At 43.1% G+C, this 16,921-nt stretch overlaps 1 protein-coding gene across 9 annotated transcripts in view; it reads left to right on the plus strand.

The window, feature by feature from the left end:
- Nucleotides 1-16,921, plus strand: part of LOC137345065 (5'-AMP-activated protein kinase subunit gamma-2-like) — a 514,189-nt gene that overhangs the window by 469,271 nt on the left and 27,997 nt on the right. For all 9 annotated transcript variants that reach the window (XM_068008521.1, XM_068008514.1, XM_068008499.1 and 6 more), the window contains 2 exons: nt 1,589-1,634; nt 15,492-15,546. In XM_068008521.1, the coding sequence (XP_067864622.1) occupies nt 1,589-1,634; nt 15,492-15,546 (101 nt within the window). The remainder of the gene's footprint in view (nt 1-1,588; nt 1,635-15,491; nt 15,547-16,921) is intronic.

Raw genomic sequence — 16,921 nt, forward strand, 5'->3', positions numbered from 1 at the left:
GCATGGTTTAATCAGGGATAGTCAGCATGGCTTTGTTCAGGGAAGGTCATGCCGTACAAATCTGATTGAACTCTTTGAGGAAGTGACAAGGAGGATTGATGAGGGTACTGCAGTGGATGTTGTCTACATGGATTTTAGTAAGGCATTTGACAAGGTCCCACATGGCAGACTGGTCAGAAAGGTAAAAGCCCATGGGATACAGGGAAATGTGGCGAATTGGCTCAGTAACAGGAAACAAAGGGTAAAAGTCGATGGATGTCTTTGCGAATGGAAATCCATTTCCAGTGGTGTGCCACAGGGCTCAGTGTTGGATCCCTTGCTGTTTGTGGTATATATTAATGATTTTTACTTGAATGTAGGGGGCGTGATTGGCAAATTTGCAGACGACACAAAAATTGACCATGTAGTTGATTGTGAAGAGGATAGCTTTAGACTCCAAGAAGATATCAATGAGTTGGTGGAGTGGGTGGAAAAGTGGCAAATGGAGTTCAACCCGAAGAAGTGTGAGGTAATGCACTTAGGGAGGGCAAACAGTAAAAGGGAATACGCAGTAAACGGGAATATATTGAGAGGGGTAGAGGAATGAGAGACCTTGGAGTGCATGTGCGCGGGTCCCTGAAAGTAGCAGTACAGGTAGATAAGATTGTGAAGAAGGCAATACTGAATGCTCTGTTATTAGCCGAGGTATAGAATACAAAAGGAGGGATGTAATGATAGAACTGTATAAAATGCTGGTAAGGCCACAGCTGGAGTATTGTGCGCAGTTCTGGTCACCACATTACAGGAAGGATGTAATTGCTCTGCAGAGAGTGCAGAGAAGATTTACAAGAATGTTGCCAGGGCTTGAAAATTGCAGCTACGAAGAGAGACTGGATAGGCTGGGGTTGTTTTCCTTGGAGCAGAGGAGGCTGAAGGGAGACTTGATTGAGGTGTACAATATTATGAGGGGTCCAGATAGAGTAGACAGGAAGTACCTGCTTCCCCTAGTGGAGAATTCAAGAACTAGAGGACATAGATTTAAGCTAATTGGCGGAAGGATTAGAGGGGACATGAGGAAAAAAATTTTTACCCAGAGGGTGATGGGTGTATGGAATTCGTTGCCCGAATTGGTGGTGGAGGCAGGGACCCTCAACCCTTTTTAAAAAGTACTGGACCTGCACCTAAAATGCTATAAGCTGCAGGGCTATGGACTGGGTGCTGGAAGGTGGGATTAGAATGGGCACCTGGTTGTTCTTCGAGCCGGCGCGGACACGATGGGCCGAATGGCCCCCTTCTATGCTGTGTCTTTTTCTATGGTTCTAACAATATCTTGAAAGGAACGAAGAGCAAAAATAAAATTGCTTCTACTCAATTCTGCCCAAGTTTCTGTTCAACTTTATATTTGAATCAAACATAAAGTCACATTGGACAGTACACTTCAATCTGGGTTGTTCAAACTGACAGGTACATTTTGCCCTTTCAATTCCCTAGTTTTCTACATTACCCAGTTTGTTCACTGGCATGCTGTTCAAATGGGAGAAAAATAAGCGCTTGTTGACTCGAATCTTTGGGCTTGTTTCAATAATAGATTCTGATTTTTCCATCGCAGGTACAAATCTATGAGCTGGAGGAACACAAGATTGAATCGTGGAGAGGTAAGAATAAAATATGAATTAATTTATTTTTGGCTCCTCTTTCTTCCCACCGCCACCCCCCCCCCCGCCTTAACCTAAGGGTCCAAGTTTCATGTGTGATCTGTGACTGTGATTGCTGGCCAGCTTTCTAACTATGGAGGACATCATAGCTGAGCTGGAACCTATTCACATAATCGGCACCTTTTGAGTTAGGGTCACTGTACAGTGATTGAGAGCGGAAATCCTGTTTTTTTTCCTCCTCTTCCCAAATCCAGGGCGGTTGCGCTCAGTTGTAGTGCTACTGCTGGCATGACTGGAATAAGTTAATTCAGCACAGATCTGGCATCAAACCTGGGACCTTCCTGATCTTTATGGCTCATAAGCAAAGGCTTTACCTCTCAGCCATCAGGACTGCTAAAGTAATAATTTATATTCAATATTTTGTAAACTTATTGATTGATGTCAGCTATGTGCAGTTTTCACAAATGTTTTGCTGTGTGTGGCATTTGTAAAGGTGTGACTGAAATCACTTAAATAGATCTTTTTATTGTATCTATCATGTTTAAAAGACGTTATGTCTGACATGCATTTCTTGCCTATCACACTCAAATTTGCGACACACTTTGTTGACACAGGAATTAGACTCTGTAACCGCTAAGTGACCTTACCAACTGCAATTTTGAACAGAAAGCCAGAGTTGTAACCTATAGTTTGAAGCACAATTAAACTCTGACTTTGCCAAGTGCAATTAAACTCTGACCTTGCCAAGTGTTTGCTTAATAGCAGTTAGACTTAAAGGAACATAGTTTCAATTAAATGGTATGACGTGGTCCTTATGAAACAGCGTATCATCTGACTGTGTGTGTGCGCGCGCGTGTGTGAACAAGTAATTCAACAGCTGTAAATTGCTTTGGGATCCCGAGGACATGAAAAGCACCATATAAATGGAAGTCTGGATGTAACGATAAACCCAGCAACTATGGACCAGTCAGTTTAACCTCAGTGGTGGGGAAACTTTTAGAAACGATAATCCGGAACAGAATTAACAGTTACTTGGATGATGGTGGATTGATTAGGGAAAGCCAGCATGGATTTGTTAAAGGCAAATCGTGTTTAACTAACCTGAGAGAGTATTTTGATGAGGTAACAGAGAGCGTAGATGTGTATGTGGATTTTCAAAAGGCGTTTGATGATGTGCCGCACGGTAGGCTTATCATCAAGATTGCGGCCCGTGGAATAAAGAGGGCAGTAGCAACATGGATACAGAATTGGCTAAGGGACAGGAAACAGAGAGTAGTGGTGAACGGTTGTTCTTCGGACTGGTGGGAGGTGTACAGTGGTGTTCCCCAGGGGTCAGTGCTGGGACCACTGCTTTTCTTGATATAAATGACAAAAATGAAGAACAACCGCTCAACACTACTCTATGTTTCCTGTCATTTAGCCAATTCTGTGTCCATGTTGATATAGCCCCCTTTTTTCTATGGGCCTCAATCTTGATAGCAAGCCTACCATGTGGCACTTTATCAAACACTTTTTGAAAATCCATATACACTACATCAACTGCATTGCCCTCATCTTTCCTCTCTGTTACCTCATCAAAAAACTCTAAAGTTGGTTAAACATGATTTGCCTTCAACAAATCAGTGTTGGCTTTCCCTAATCAATCCACACTCGTCCAAGTTACTGTTAATTCTGTCCCGGATTATCGTTTCCCCACCACCGAGGTTAAACTGACTGGCCCATAGTTGCTGGGTTTATCCTTACACCCTTTTTTGAACAAGGGTGTAACATTTGCAATTCTCCAGTCCTCTGGCACCACCCCTGTAATTAAGGATGAGTGGAAGATTATGGCCAGTATCTCCGCAATTTCCCCCCTTCCCACGTGCTAGTGAGTATAGGAACAGGAGAATAGACAGGATGAATGCGTGGCTGCAGGGATGGTGTAGGAGGGAGGGATTTAGATTCCTGGGACATTGGGACCGGTTCTGGGGAAGGTGGGACCTGTACAAGCGTGACGGGTTACACCCGAGCAGGACCGGGACCAATGTCCTCGCGGGGGTGTTTGCTAGTGCTGTTGGGGAAGGTTTAAACTAGAGTGGCAGGGGGATGGGAACCTGAGCGGGGAGTCAGAAGAGAATAAAGTTGAGAGCAGCAAGAGAGGGGAAGACCCGGGGGAAATCTACAATACAAATAGTACAAACAGTTGTTCAAGAACAAGTGAAAGGGAAAAGCGTAGAGCAGCGGAAAGAAAGTATACTTTAGGCACGACAGATAAAATAAAAACTAGAAGGCGTAAGGCGATTAACCCAGCATCAAAACTGTGGCAGGGGGTTGGGAACCTGAGCAGGGAGACAGAGGAAAGCGTGTCAGGAAGGGACAGAAGGTATGGAGTAAAAGGTAAAGTGGTAAAAAAGGATAAAGCAGGAACTAAGTGTCACAAAACATATTTGAAAGTTCTTTATCTGAATGCACGTAGCATTCGTAACAAAATGGACGAGTTAACGGCACAAATAACTACGTATGGGTATGATCTTGTGGCCATTACAGAAACATGGCTGCAGGGTGACAACGACTGGGAATTAAATATGCCAGGGTATTTAACAATCAGGAAGGACAGGCAGGAAGGAAGGGGAGGTGGGGTGGCTATGTTAATAAAGGAAGGAATCACTGTAATACAGATAAATGATATTGGGACAAAGGATCAGGATAATGAAACAGTTTGGGTAGAGATAAGGAATAATAAGGGGAAAAAGACACTAGTGGGCGTAGTATATAGGCCTCCTTATAGTTGCAACTCTGCTGGAAGAAGTATTAATCAGGAAATAGTCGGGGCATGTAATAAGGGAACAGCTATAATTATGGGGGATTTTAACTATCATATTAATTGGACAAATCAAATTGGGCAGGGCAGCCTTGAGGAAGAGTTTATTGAGTGTATTAGGGATGGATTTCTTGAGCAGTATGTAACTGATCCGACAAGGGGACAAGCAACCTTGGACCTGGTCCTGTGTAATGAGTCAGGATTAATTAATAATGTCCTAGTTGAGGATCCCCTTGGAATGAGTGACCATAACATGGTTACATTCCGTATCCAATTAGAGGGTGAGAAGGTTGGTTCTCAAACAAGCGTACTGAGCTTGAATAAAGGAGACTATGATGGTATGAGAGCGGAATTGATTAAAGTGGACTGGGAAAACAGATTAAAGGGTAAGACGGTACATGAGCAGTGGTGATCATTTAAGGAGTTATTTTACAACTTTCAAAACAAATATATTCCACTGAGGAAAAAAGGGTGTAAAAGAAATGACAGCCATCCGTGGCTAAGTAAAGAAATTAAGGATAGTATCCGACTAAAAACAAGGACATATAAGGTAGCCAAACTTAGTGGGAGGATAGAAGATTGGGAAGTCTTCAAAAGACTGCAAAAAGTAACTAGAGGATTGATTAAGAAAGGGAAGATAGATTATGAAAATAAATTAGCAAAAAATATAAAAACAGATAGCAAGAGTTTCTACAGTTATATAAAAAGAAAAAGGGTGGCTAAGGCAAACATAGGTCCCTTAGAGGATGAGACCGGGAAATTAATGGTGGGAAACATGGAGATGGCAAAAATGCTGAACAAATATTTTGTTTCAGTCTTTACGGTAGAGGACACTAAGAATATCCCAACACTGGACAAACAGGGGGCTCCAGTGGGGGAGGAGCTAAATACGATTAAAATCACTAAGGAATTGGTACTCAGTAAATTAATGGGACTCAAGGCGGATAAATCCCCTGGACCTGATGGCTTCCATCCTAGGGTCTTGAGGGAAGTGGCAGTACGGATTGTGGATGCTTTGGTAATAATTTTCCAAAATTCTCTGGACTCGGCAAAGGTCCCGGCAGATTGGAAAACTGCCAATGTAACACCCTTATTTAAAAAGGGTAGTAGGCAGAAGGCTGGAAATTATAGACCAGTTAGCCTAACATCTGTGGTGGGTAAAATTTTGGAGTCTATTATTAAGGAGACAGTCGCGGAACATTTGGATAAACATAATTTAATAGGACAAAGTCAGCATGGCTTTATGAAGGGGAAGTCATGGCTGACAAATTTGCTTGAGTTCTTTGAGGATATAACGTGCAGGGTGGATAAAGGGGAACCAGTGGCCGTAGTGTATTTAGACTTCCAGAAGGCATTCGACAAGGTGCCACATAAAAGAATATTGCTCAAGATGAAGAATCACTGGATTGGGGGTAATATTCTGGCATGGGTGGAGGATTGGTTATCTAACAGGAAGCAGAGAGTTGGGATAAATGGTTCATTCTCGGACTGGCAACCAGTGGCCAGTGGTGTTCCGCAGGGGTCGGTGCTGGGTCCCCAACTCTTTACAATCTATATTAACGATTTGGAGGAGGGGACCAAGTGTAACATATCAAAGTTTGCAGATGATACAAAGATGGGAGGGAAAGTAGAGAGTGAGGAGGACATAAAAAAACCTACAAGGGGATATAGACAGGCTGGGTGAGTGGGCGGAGATTTGGCAGATGCAATACAATATTGGAAAATGTGAGGTTATGCACTTTGGCAGGAAAAATCAGAAAGCAAGTTATTATCTTAATGGCGAGAAACTGGAAAGTACTGCAGTACAAAGGGATCTGGGGGTCCTAGTGCAAGAAAATCAAAAAGTTAGTATGCAGGTGCAGCAGGTGATCAAGAAGGCCAACGGAATGTTGGCTTTTATTGTTAGGGGGATAGAATATAAAAACAGGGAGGTATTGCTGCAGTTATATAAGGTATTGGTGAGACCGCACCTGGAATACTGCATACGGTTTTGGAGTCCATACTTAAGAAAAGACATACTTGCTCTCGAGGCAGTACAAAGAAGGTTCACTCGGTTAATCCCGGTGATGAAGGGGTGGACATATGAGGAGAGGTTGAGTGGATTGGGACTCTACTCATTGGACTTCAGAAGAATGAGAGGCGATCTTATTGAAACATATAAGATTGTGAAGGGGCTTGATCGGGTGGATGCGGTAAGGATGTTCCCAAGGATGGGTGAAACTAGAACTAGGGGGCATAATCTTAGAATAAGGGGCTGCTCATTCAAAACTGAGATGAGGATAGTAGGTCTGTGGAATTTGCTGCCCCAGGAAGCTGTGGAAGTTATATCATTAAATAAATTTAAAACAGAAATGGACAGTTTCCTAGAAGTAAAGGGAATTAGGGGTTACGGGGTGCGGGCAGGAAATTGGACATGAATTTAGATTTGAGGTTAGCATCAGATCAGCCATGATCTTATTGAATGGCGGAGCAGGCTCGAGGGGCCGATTGGCCTACTCCTCCTATTTCTTATGTTCTTATGTTATGTTCATCCTAGGGTGCATCCCATCCGGAGCAGGTGTCTTATCTATTTTAAATACAGCTAGCCTTTCTATAACCTCTTCTTTCTCAATTATTAGCCCATCTAGTATCTTAACTATATCTTCCTTTATTGAGACTCTGGCAACAGCTTCTTCCTTGGTAAAGGCCGATGCGAAGTACTTATTTAGTACCTCAGCCATGCCCACTGCCTCCATGAGCAGATCTCCTTTATGGTCCCTAATCGGCCCCACCCCTCCTCTTACTACCCGTTGACATGTCTGTAGAAGACTTTTAGATTCCCTTTTATGTTGGTCGCTAGTCTATTCTCATACTCTCTCTTTGCTCCTCTTATTTCCTTTTTCACTTCCCCTCTGAACTTTCTATATTCTGCCTGGTTCTCACTTGTGTTATCAACCTGACATCTGTCATATGTCGCTTTTTTCCGCTTCATCTTATTCTCTATCTCCTTGTCATCCAGGGAGCCCTGGCTTTAGTTGCCCTACCTTTCTCCCTCGTTGGAATGTAGCTTGTCTGTACCCGAATCATCTATTCAAAGGCTGCCCACTGTTCAATTACAATTTTGCCTGGCAATCCATGATTCCAATTTACCCAGACCAGATCTGTTCTCATCCCATTGAAATTGGCCTTCCTCCAATTGAGTATTTTTACTTTAGAGTGGACAGAGTCCTATGAATATTAAACAATCTTAAGATGCTGCTGCTGCTTCTAATCTCCAGTCTGGAACTGAGCTGCAAATTCCAATCTTAAAAGTTCCATCATCAAACAGCAATAAACTCTTGAATGATCCGAATCTCTGTTTACTTAACAAGAATTATGCTTTAAAGAAACACAGCTGCACCTTGGCAAAATATAACATTGTGCATCTCATGGTATAACAAGCCTGTCCTTATAAAAGTGTTAACATTAGACCTGCCGTGAGCAATACATTAGTAAATGTAGCTTTTCTTTCGACACTCTCTCGCTCTCTTCCCCCCTCCTTTTTAAGGTGTGGGAGTACAGTTCCGCAGGTGCCGGTACCTCACCCAAGTGGCTATTTTTTCACTTTGTGAGCCTAGACGATAAGTGTTAGCAGGCTGTTCAACACCTGTTTCCACACACATGCACTTTCCAGCAGGAGTCACTGGATAACAATCAGCAACATGTTCCATAGCTGATATTTTTTTTTCTTACATTTTGCCCAATCCCTAGAAGAGGGGCCCTGAGACCAGTTATAGCGCTTCATCTGCTGGCCCAGCTGAGATCACCAAACTCTTCTTCTGGTCTTTGCGGATCAGTACCACACCATATGGTTCAGTTACTCACTGTTCTCCTCATGGTTTAATCACTAAAACTTTGATTGCCCTTATGTCCCCTGTAAAATGTTTAATTCCTTTATAGTAGTTTTTCTTAAGCCTATTAATCTGAACTGTCTCTAGCATTGACTGAACCGTCATTTGGGAATCTGAGGGCTTACTATGGCAGGCCGGGACTCCTGCCTACTCCGTGTCTATGCTCCTGACCCTGGCTAACTTCCAGGATTTAGGGAGATTGGACCTCTGGTTGCGTTGGGGGGAACCCGCCATGAGGAGTGAGGGAAATTGCGGCTCCAGGCCTCGGCCTGTGCTTAGCTGAAGAGAGAGGGGCGAGGGAGTATAATTGATCACGAGTTGTTCAATCACACTCCCTTGGGGATTTTAAATTCCCACCCCTCCTCACAACACAGTAACACTATGCACCAAGAGCACTTGGCACTTCTCGCATTCCGTATTGCTCTGGCACAAATGACAGGAAATTCATTTAATAACTTGTTCCTGTCATTTGCACCTCATTTGAGTTGACGTATAAGGCCCCCGACCCCCTCTTTTCCCCCCCCCCCCCCAATATCACTTGCAGCGGGAAATCTCAGCAGAGTGGCAGGGAGCCAGCCAAACAGCTCCCTGCCCAATGGAGGCAGCTGGCATAACTTCTAGCCAAATTCTGCCCTTTGTCTCCCAAGAAACAAGGTTATCCTGTCATGGCCCAAGTTAATGTTGACAAAAAGTATTCGAGAGCATATTCGATAGTTGAAGGAGCAAAGTACTTGTTGAACTGTCTTTTACTTGCTCTGCAACATTTATTCAGTCATCGTTCCTTCAGTCATATCAAAATCATGAATATTTATGGAGCTGTTGGAAAATATTATGGATAAGAATCATATTGCTGCCTTTTAAGGTTAGTTCTGCTTGTGTAAAAGTATGCAGTGTCTTCAACTGTCTTTTGCTTGGTCTAGAGCATTCCATATCAACATTAATTTGAATCATTTATGATCTGTAAGGGAGTTGCTCTTTGACTTGTTTTGGAAACCGTTTCAGGATAATGCTGGAGAAAAGCATTTGGATCCACTGATTAATTGGTAACTCAGACTTTTAAAAGTTGTTTTATTGTAAACTGGGCAGTTCAAATGTTTTGACTCGTCACGTGGCTGTTATAGTGTGCCATTTAATGAGTCAGCATAACAAAGAAATCAATTTCATTTTGTATTTGTTTTCTTTTTAATAACTATACGGTACTGTACGAAATAGATGCATACATTCAGACTTGGATTAAGTATTTTGGTCACTTTATATTCTGAGTGCTGAAACATTTAGCTCTATTTTGTACTTTTCCCGTCCTCCAACCTCCAAGTCTTCAGTGTTAGCATGAAGCCACTTAGGCCTATTTGCACAGCACTTTTCAACATGGTTTAGTCATTGATGTTAAATTGCTGCCTAACTTGGTTAACCTTAACTTGAGTATTTATATATTCTAGAAGATCTCCTGTGGATTTTATACAAATAACTTTTCACTGATGTTTGTGTCACTAAAAGAAATGGGATTCTGCTTCGGGATGTCCTGAGAGTGAGAGTAACATGGGTTCAGTTTCACTACTCCAATAATCCCAGAACTGTGTCCATTTTAAGGTGGAATTAACACCAGGACCTCGTTAATATTTCTTTTGGTCCGTTTCCCGCCTGGGAGACGGCCAAATGGAGAGCCTGGCTGGCAGCATGAAGGGAACAGCAGTGGGCAATCAGGAGAGGGGGGAGGTCGGCCTACGATCGGGATGGGGGGGGAGGGGAGGCTGGCAATCAGGGCTGGGGGAGGCTGAAGGCTTTCTGGAGGGGTCGCGGGGAGCACTTCTGCTCCTCCTGGCCCACAAGGAGTGCTGAAACTCCCACCTCCCTTTCACTGCCGGGTTTCCAGACCCCTGGAAAACCCATGCAGAAACAGTCAATTTCAGATCAGGCTCCCAATTGCACTGGAGGAGCCTGATTTAAATATGTTAATTAAGTGGCCCGCCTCTCCATGAAGGGACATTCGGACACCTCGACACAGTTTTTTAAAAAAAGGCTTGATCCTGCCTTCATCCAAGGGACCTTTCCCTTTCCTAGTAGCTCCATCCCAGCTGAGATCAGCTAACTCACAATAGACCAGGGACCAAGCTGGAGGCCTTCCTGTTTTATATGGCTCAGTTACTTGGTAAACCTGCTGGGCCATCAGAGAAGTCTGAGTATGTTTCTAAATAAGCTGACCTGGATCTCATTTCCTGACTTGGGAGGGTTTGTGTGAATAAGAACTGGATATGTTTGAACAAAAAGAACTGAATAGGCTAAAGAACGTAGTTGAACACCAGTGCACGAAGCCAGGTAAACTCGGGGAGGAATTTGAGGGGCCACAATCTTACCGAAGAGATGAAAGAAAAATGAGACAGACACCCGAGCCTGATTTTATGCAGATTCAAGTGGCTGTTCCCAAATGACATGCACATTTGAGTTTCTCCAAGATGGTAAGTTTCACCGAGCTGGCTGGACAATTTGAAAGGGCTGTTTGAAAAGCATATGGGATCCTGGGCTTTATAAATAGAGGCATAGAGTACAAAAGGAATGAAGTTATGCTAAATCTTTTTAAAATACTGGTTAGGCCTCAGCTGGAATATTGTTTTCAATTCTGGACACCACACATTAGGAAAGATGTCAAGGCCTCAGAAGGTGCCGAAGAGATTTACTAGAATGGTACCAGGGATGAGTGATTTCAGTTATCTGGAGAAGCTGGGGTTGTTCTCCTTAGAGCAGAGAAGATTAAGAGGAGATTTGATAGAGGTGTTCAAAATCATGAACAGTTTTGAAAGAGTAAATAAGGAGAAACTGTTTCCAGTGGTAGAAGGTTCGGTAACCAGCGGATACATATTTACGGTGATTGGCAAAAGAACCAGAGGCAACATGAGGAAACAAATGTTTTACACAGCGAGTTGTGATCTGGAATGCACTGCCTGAAAGGTTGGTGGAAGCAGATTTAACAGTAACTTTCAAAAGGGAATTGGATAAATACTTGAAGGGAAAAAAATTGCAGGGCTATGGGGAAAGAGCAGGGGGAGTGGGACTAATTGGATAGCTTTTTCAAAGAGCTGGCACAGGCATGAATGGGCTGAATGGCCTCCTTCTGTGCTGTATCATTCTATGATTTTTGCTGCCTTTGTCAAATGGAAGGAAAATCATCTTGGGTCATTAACCTTTTGCCTTCCACTAAGGAGTGCCATTAATATTTTTTGTGATGAGCTTCCATCTGGATAGCCAAGGCCAGAAACTCACCAAGTGGGAATCATAGGGTGTGAACCTGCATCCATGCCCATAGTACTTCACGTTAGGACATCAACGTATACTCCTTTGTGTTCCTTTTACGCGGCCATAGTTTTGTGAATAATTTTGCCCTTAACTTTAGACATTTGTTGTAATCATAGAAACATAGAAAATAGGCGTAAGAGTACGCCATTCGGCCCTTCGGGCCTGCTGCGCCATTCAACATGATCGTGGCTGATCGTCTAACTCAGTACCCTGTTCCCGCTTTTTCCCCATATCCTTTGATCCCTTTAGCATTAAGAAATATGTCTATCTCCTTCTTGAATACATCTAATGACTTGGCCTCCACTGCCTTCTATGGTAGAGAATTCCACAGGTTCACCACCCTCAGTGAAGAAATTTCTCCTCATCTCGGTTCTAAATGGCATACCCCGTATCCTGAGACCGTGACCCCTGGTTCTGGACTCCCCAGCCATTGGGAACATCCTCCCTGCATCTAGTCTGTCTAGTCCTTTTAGAATTTTATATGTTTCGATGAGATCACCTCTCATTCTTCTAAACTCTAGTGAATATAGGCCTAGTCGACCCAATCTCTCCTCATACGTCAGTCCTGCCATCCCAGGAATCAGTCTGGTAAACCTTCGTTGCACTCCCTCCATGGCAAGGACATTCTTCCTCAGATAAGGAGACCAAAACTGCACACAATACTCCAGATGTGGTCTCACCAAGGCTCTGTATAACTGCAGTAAGACATCCCTGCTCCTGTACTCAAATCCTCTTGCAATGAAGGCCAACACACCATTCACCTTCCTAACGGCTTGCTGCATCTGAATGCTCGCTTTCAGCGACTGGTATACAAGGACACCCAGGTCTCGTCGCACCTCCCCCTTTTCCAATCTATCACCATTCAGATAATAATGCCTTTCTGTTTTTACAACCAAAGTGGGTAACCTCATATTTATCTACGTTCTACTGCATTTGCCATGTTCTTGCCCACTCACCCAACTTGTCTAAATCACATTGGAGCCTCTTTGCATCCTCCTCACAGCTCACATTCCACCCCAGCTTTGTGTCGTCTGCAAACTTGGAAATGTTACATTTAGTTCCCTCATCCAAATCATTGATATATATTGTGAATAGCTAGGGCCCAAGCACTGATCCCTGTGGTACCCCACTAGTCACTGCCTGCCACCTGGAAAAAGACTCTCTGTCAACCAATTCTCAATCCATGCCAGTATATTCCCCCCAATCCCACGTGCTTTAATTTTGCACATTAACCTCTTGTGTGGAACCTTATCAAAAGCCTTCTGAAAATCCAAATACACCACATCCACTGGTTCTCTCCTATCTATTCTACTAGTTACATCCTAAAAAATTCCAGTAGATTTGTTAAGCATGATTTCCCTTTCATAAACCCATGCTGACTTTGTCCAATCCCGTTAATGCCCTCCCAGTGTTCTGTTATCACATCTTTTATAATAGACTCTAGCATTTTCCCCATTACTGATGTTCGGCTAACTGGTCTGTAATTCCCTGTTTTTTCTCTCCCTCCTTTTTTAAATGGTGGGGTTACATTTGCCATCCACCAATCAATAGGAACTGTTCCAGAGTCTGTAGAATTTTGGAAGATGATCACCAATGCATCCACTGTTTCCAGGGCCACTTCCTTTAATACTCTGGGATGTAGATTATCCGGGCATGGGAATTTGTCAGCCTTCAGCCCCATTAATTTTCCTGGCACTTTTTTTTTTACTGATACTGCTTTCCTTCAGTTCCTCCTTCTCACTAGACCCTTGGTTCCCTAACATTTCTGGGAGGTTATTTGTGTCCTCCTTTGTGAAGGCAGAACCAAAGTATGTGTTTAATTGTTCTGCCATTTCTTTGTTCACCATTATAATTTCCCCCATTTCTGACTAAGGGACCTACATTTGTCTTCACTAATCTTTTTCTCTTGGCTATTTTTACAGTCAGTTTTTATGTTCCCTGCTAGTTTACTCTCAGACTCTGTTTTTCCCGTCTTAATCTCTTTGTCCTCCTTTGCTGAATTCTGAACTGCTCCCAATCCTCAGGCTTGCCACTTTTTCTGGCAATTTTCTATGTCTTCTCTTTGGATCTAATACTATCCCTAATTGCTTTTGTAAGCCATGGTTGAGCCACCTTTCCTGTTTTATTTTTGTGCCAGACAGGAATGAATAATGGTTGCAATTCCTGCACACGTTCTTTAAATATTAGCCATTGCCTATCCACCATCTTCCCTTTTAGTAAAGTTCCCCAATCGATCATAGCCAACTCACACCTCATACTTTCGTAATTTCCTTTATTTAGATTCAGGACCCTAGTTTCGGATTCAACTACTTCACTCTCCATCTTAATGAGGAATTCTATCATGTTATGGTCGCTCTTCCCTAAGGGACCCCGCACAACAAGATTGTTAATTAATCCTTTCTCATTGCACAATATCCAGAAGAGGATCGCCTGTTCTCTAGTTGGTTCCTCAACGTATTGGTCTAGAAAACCATCACGTACACACTCCAGGAATTCCTCCCTCACAGTATTATTGCTAATTTGGTTTGACCAATCTATATGTAGATTAAAGTCACCCATGATTATAGTTGTACCCTTCTTGCATGCGTCTCTAATTTCCTGTTTAATTCCCTCCCCTACATCTCCACGACTGTTTGGGGGCCTATAGACAACCCCCGCCAACGTTTTCTGCCCCCTTGGTGTTTCTTAGCTCCACCCATACAGAGTCCACATTGTGATTTTCTGAGCCAATATCCTTCCTCACTATTGCATTGATTTCCTCCTTTACTAACAACGCTACCCCACCTACTTTCCCTTTTTGCATGTCTTTCCTAAATATTGAATACCCCTGGATGTTCAGTTCCCATCCTTGGTCACCCTGCAGCCATGTCTCCGTAATCGCAACTATATCATAACCGTTAATATCTATCTGTGCTGTTAATTCATCTACCTTATTGCGAATGCTCCACGCATTAAGACACAAAGCCTTTAGACTTGTCTTTTTAAGATTGCTAGTCATCTTAGTTTTATTTTGCACTATGGCTCTATTTGTTTTTTGCCCTTGTTTTCTCTGCCTTGCACTATTGCTTCTTCTCTTTCTGTCTTTTGTTTCTATCCTTGTTTCCCCCTCCTCTGTCTCCCTGCTCAGGTTCCCATCCCCCTGCCATTCTGGTTTAAACCTTCCCCAATAGCACTAGCAAACACCCCTGCGAGGACATCGCTCCCAGTCCTGCTCGGACATTGGTCCCAGTCCTGCTTGGGTGTAACTCGTCCCGCTTGTACAAGTCCCACCTTCCCCAGAACTGGTCCCAATGTCCCAGGAATCTAAATCCCTCCCTCCTACACCACCCCTGCAGCCACGCATTCATCTGGTCTATTCTCCTGTTCCTGTTCTCACTAGCACGTGACACCGGTAGTAATCCTGAGATCACTACCTTTGAGGTCCTGCTTTTTAATTTATCTCCTAAATTCACCTTGCAGGACCTCATTCTTTTTTTTCCCCCTATGTCGTTGGTACCAATATGGACCACGACTACTGGCTGTTCACCCTCTCCCTCCAGAATGCCCTGCAGCCACTCAGTGACATCCTTGACCCTAGCACCAGGGAGGCAACATACCATCCTGGAGTCATGTTTGCGGCCGCAGAAACGCCTATCTGTTCCCCTTACATTTGAATCCCCATCAGTATAGCCCTGCCACTCTTATTCCTCCCCTCCTGTGCAGCAGAGCCACCCGTGGTGCCATGAACTTTGCACTTGCTGCTTTCCCCTGATAAGCCATCTCCACCAACAGTATCCAAAGCGGTATATCTGTTTTGAGAGGGAGTAATTTTTTGAGCAATAAATGTCTTGACTATTTGAAGCCTGTGACATTTCTTTATAGAGTGGATCTGATATATACTTTGTTTTCTCTCCTCAGAGCTTTATTTACAAGAAACGTTTAAGCCTTTAGTGAACATAACACCAGATGCAAGGTAGGCAAAACACATTGCATATTTTGTAACTTTAATATAGTTGGTTTGTTTGTCTCTGTCCATGAAACATTTACGTCTGTACCAGTAGTATAAGTGAAGAACTGGTGGGGTGGGGAAGAGCTACAGGTAATCTAAAGACTGGCTATAGCAAGAAAATAGTCAAAGGATTGGCGAGGGATAGGATAAATGCAGTGGTATTGGTTGGATGGGACAGGCTAAACGCCATGATTTGATGTCGTTTTGGCTTTCTGGCTTGCAATAATGAAATAGTACTTTGCCAGAGACACACCGATTAAGTGGAATTTTCCAGTTCAGCTGCCAGATGTTTTCAGGAGAATCTAAAGGGTTGAAATTTGCAAACTTTACATGAAGGGTTTCACTGAAGGGAACCAAAATCTAAAAATGTAAGAAAAAGTATGTATTTCTAAAAATTTAGCTAGCTTTTGGTTTCTTTATTTCTGTCACGGTACATGATAAGTACAGTACACGCTTAAAAACTAGCCTCATTAGAAATTGGGGACATAATCTCGAAGTAAGAACATTAGAAATAGGAGCAGGAGTCGGCCATATGGCTCCTCGAGCCTGCTGCGCCATTCAATAAGATCAAGGCTGATCTTCGACCTCAGCTCCACTTTCCCACCCAATCCCTTGATTCCCTTCATGAATTCCAAAGATTCACAACCCTCATCTCAGTCCTAAATGGCCAACCCCTTATCTTGAGACTATAACCCCTAGTTCTAGACTCTCCAGCCAGGGGAAACAGCTGCCCCCATCGACCCTGTCAAGCCCTCTAAGAATTTTATATGTTTCAATGAGATCACCTCTCATTCTTCTAAACTCCAGAGAGTATAGGTCCATTCTACTCAATCTCTCCTCATAGGACAACCCTCTCATCCCAGGAATCAATCTAGTGAACCTTTGTTGCACCCCCTCTAAGGCAAGTATATCCTTCCTTAGGTAAGGAATCCAAAACTGCACACAGTACTCCAGGTGTGGTCTCACCAGGTTCCTATATAATTGCAGCAAGACATCCTTACTCTTATACACCAACCCCCTTGCAATAAAGGCTAACATACCAGTTGCCTTCCGAATTGCTTGCTGTACCTGCATGTTAACTTTCTGTGATTCATGTACAAGGACACCAAATCCCTCTGAATACTAACATTTCTTAGTTTCCCATCTTTTAGAAAATATTCTGCTTTTCTATTCTTCCTAATATTGCGACTGTTAGTCAGCTTGGTCTCCAGGTAGCTTGCTTGAGAGAGGAACCAAGTCATTCAATTCAAATACAAGCACACTGATTTTGTTCAGATATCTGGCAGCTTTTTCAATTTAAGAGACAGTAATTGAAATAACTGTTCGGTTTTGCTTAGTG

This window comes from Heptranchias perlo, chromosome 2 (assembly GCF_035084215.1).
Source record: "Heptranchias perlo isolate sHepPer1 chromosome 2, sHepPer1.hap1, whole genome shotgun sequence".
Taxonomy (NCBI): domain Eukaryota; kingdom Metazoa; phylum Chordata; class Chondrichthyes; order Hexanchiformes; family Hexanchidae; genus Heptranchias; species Heptranchias perlo.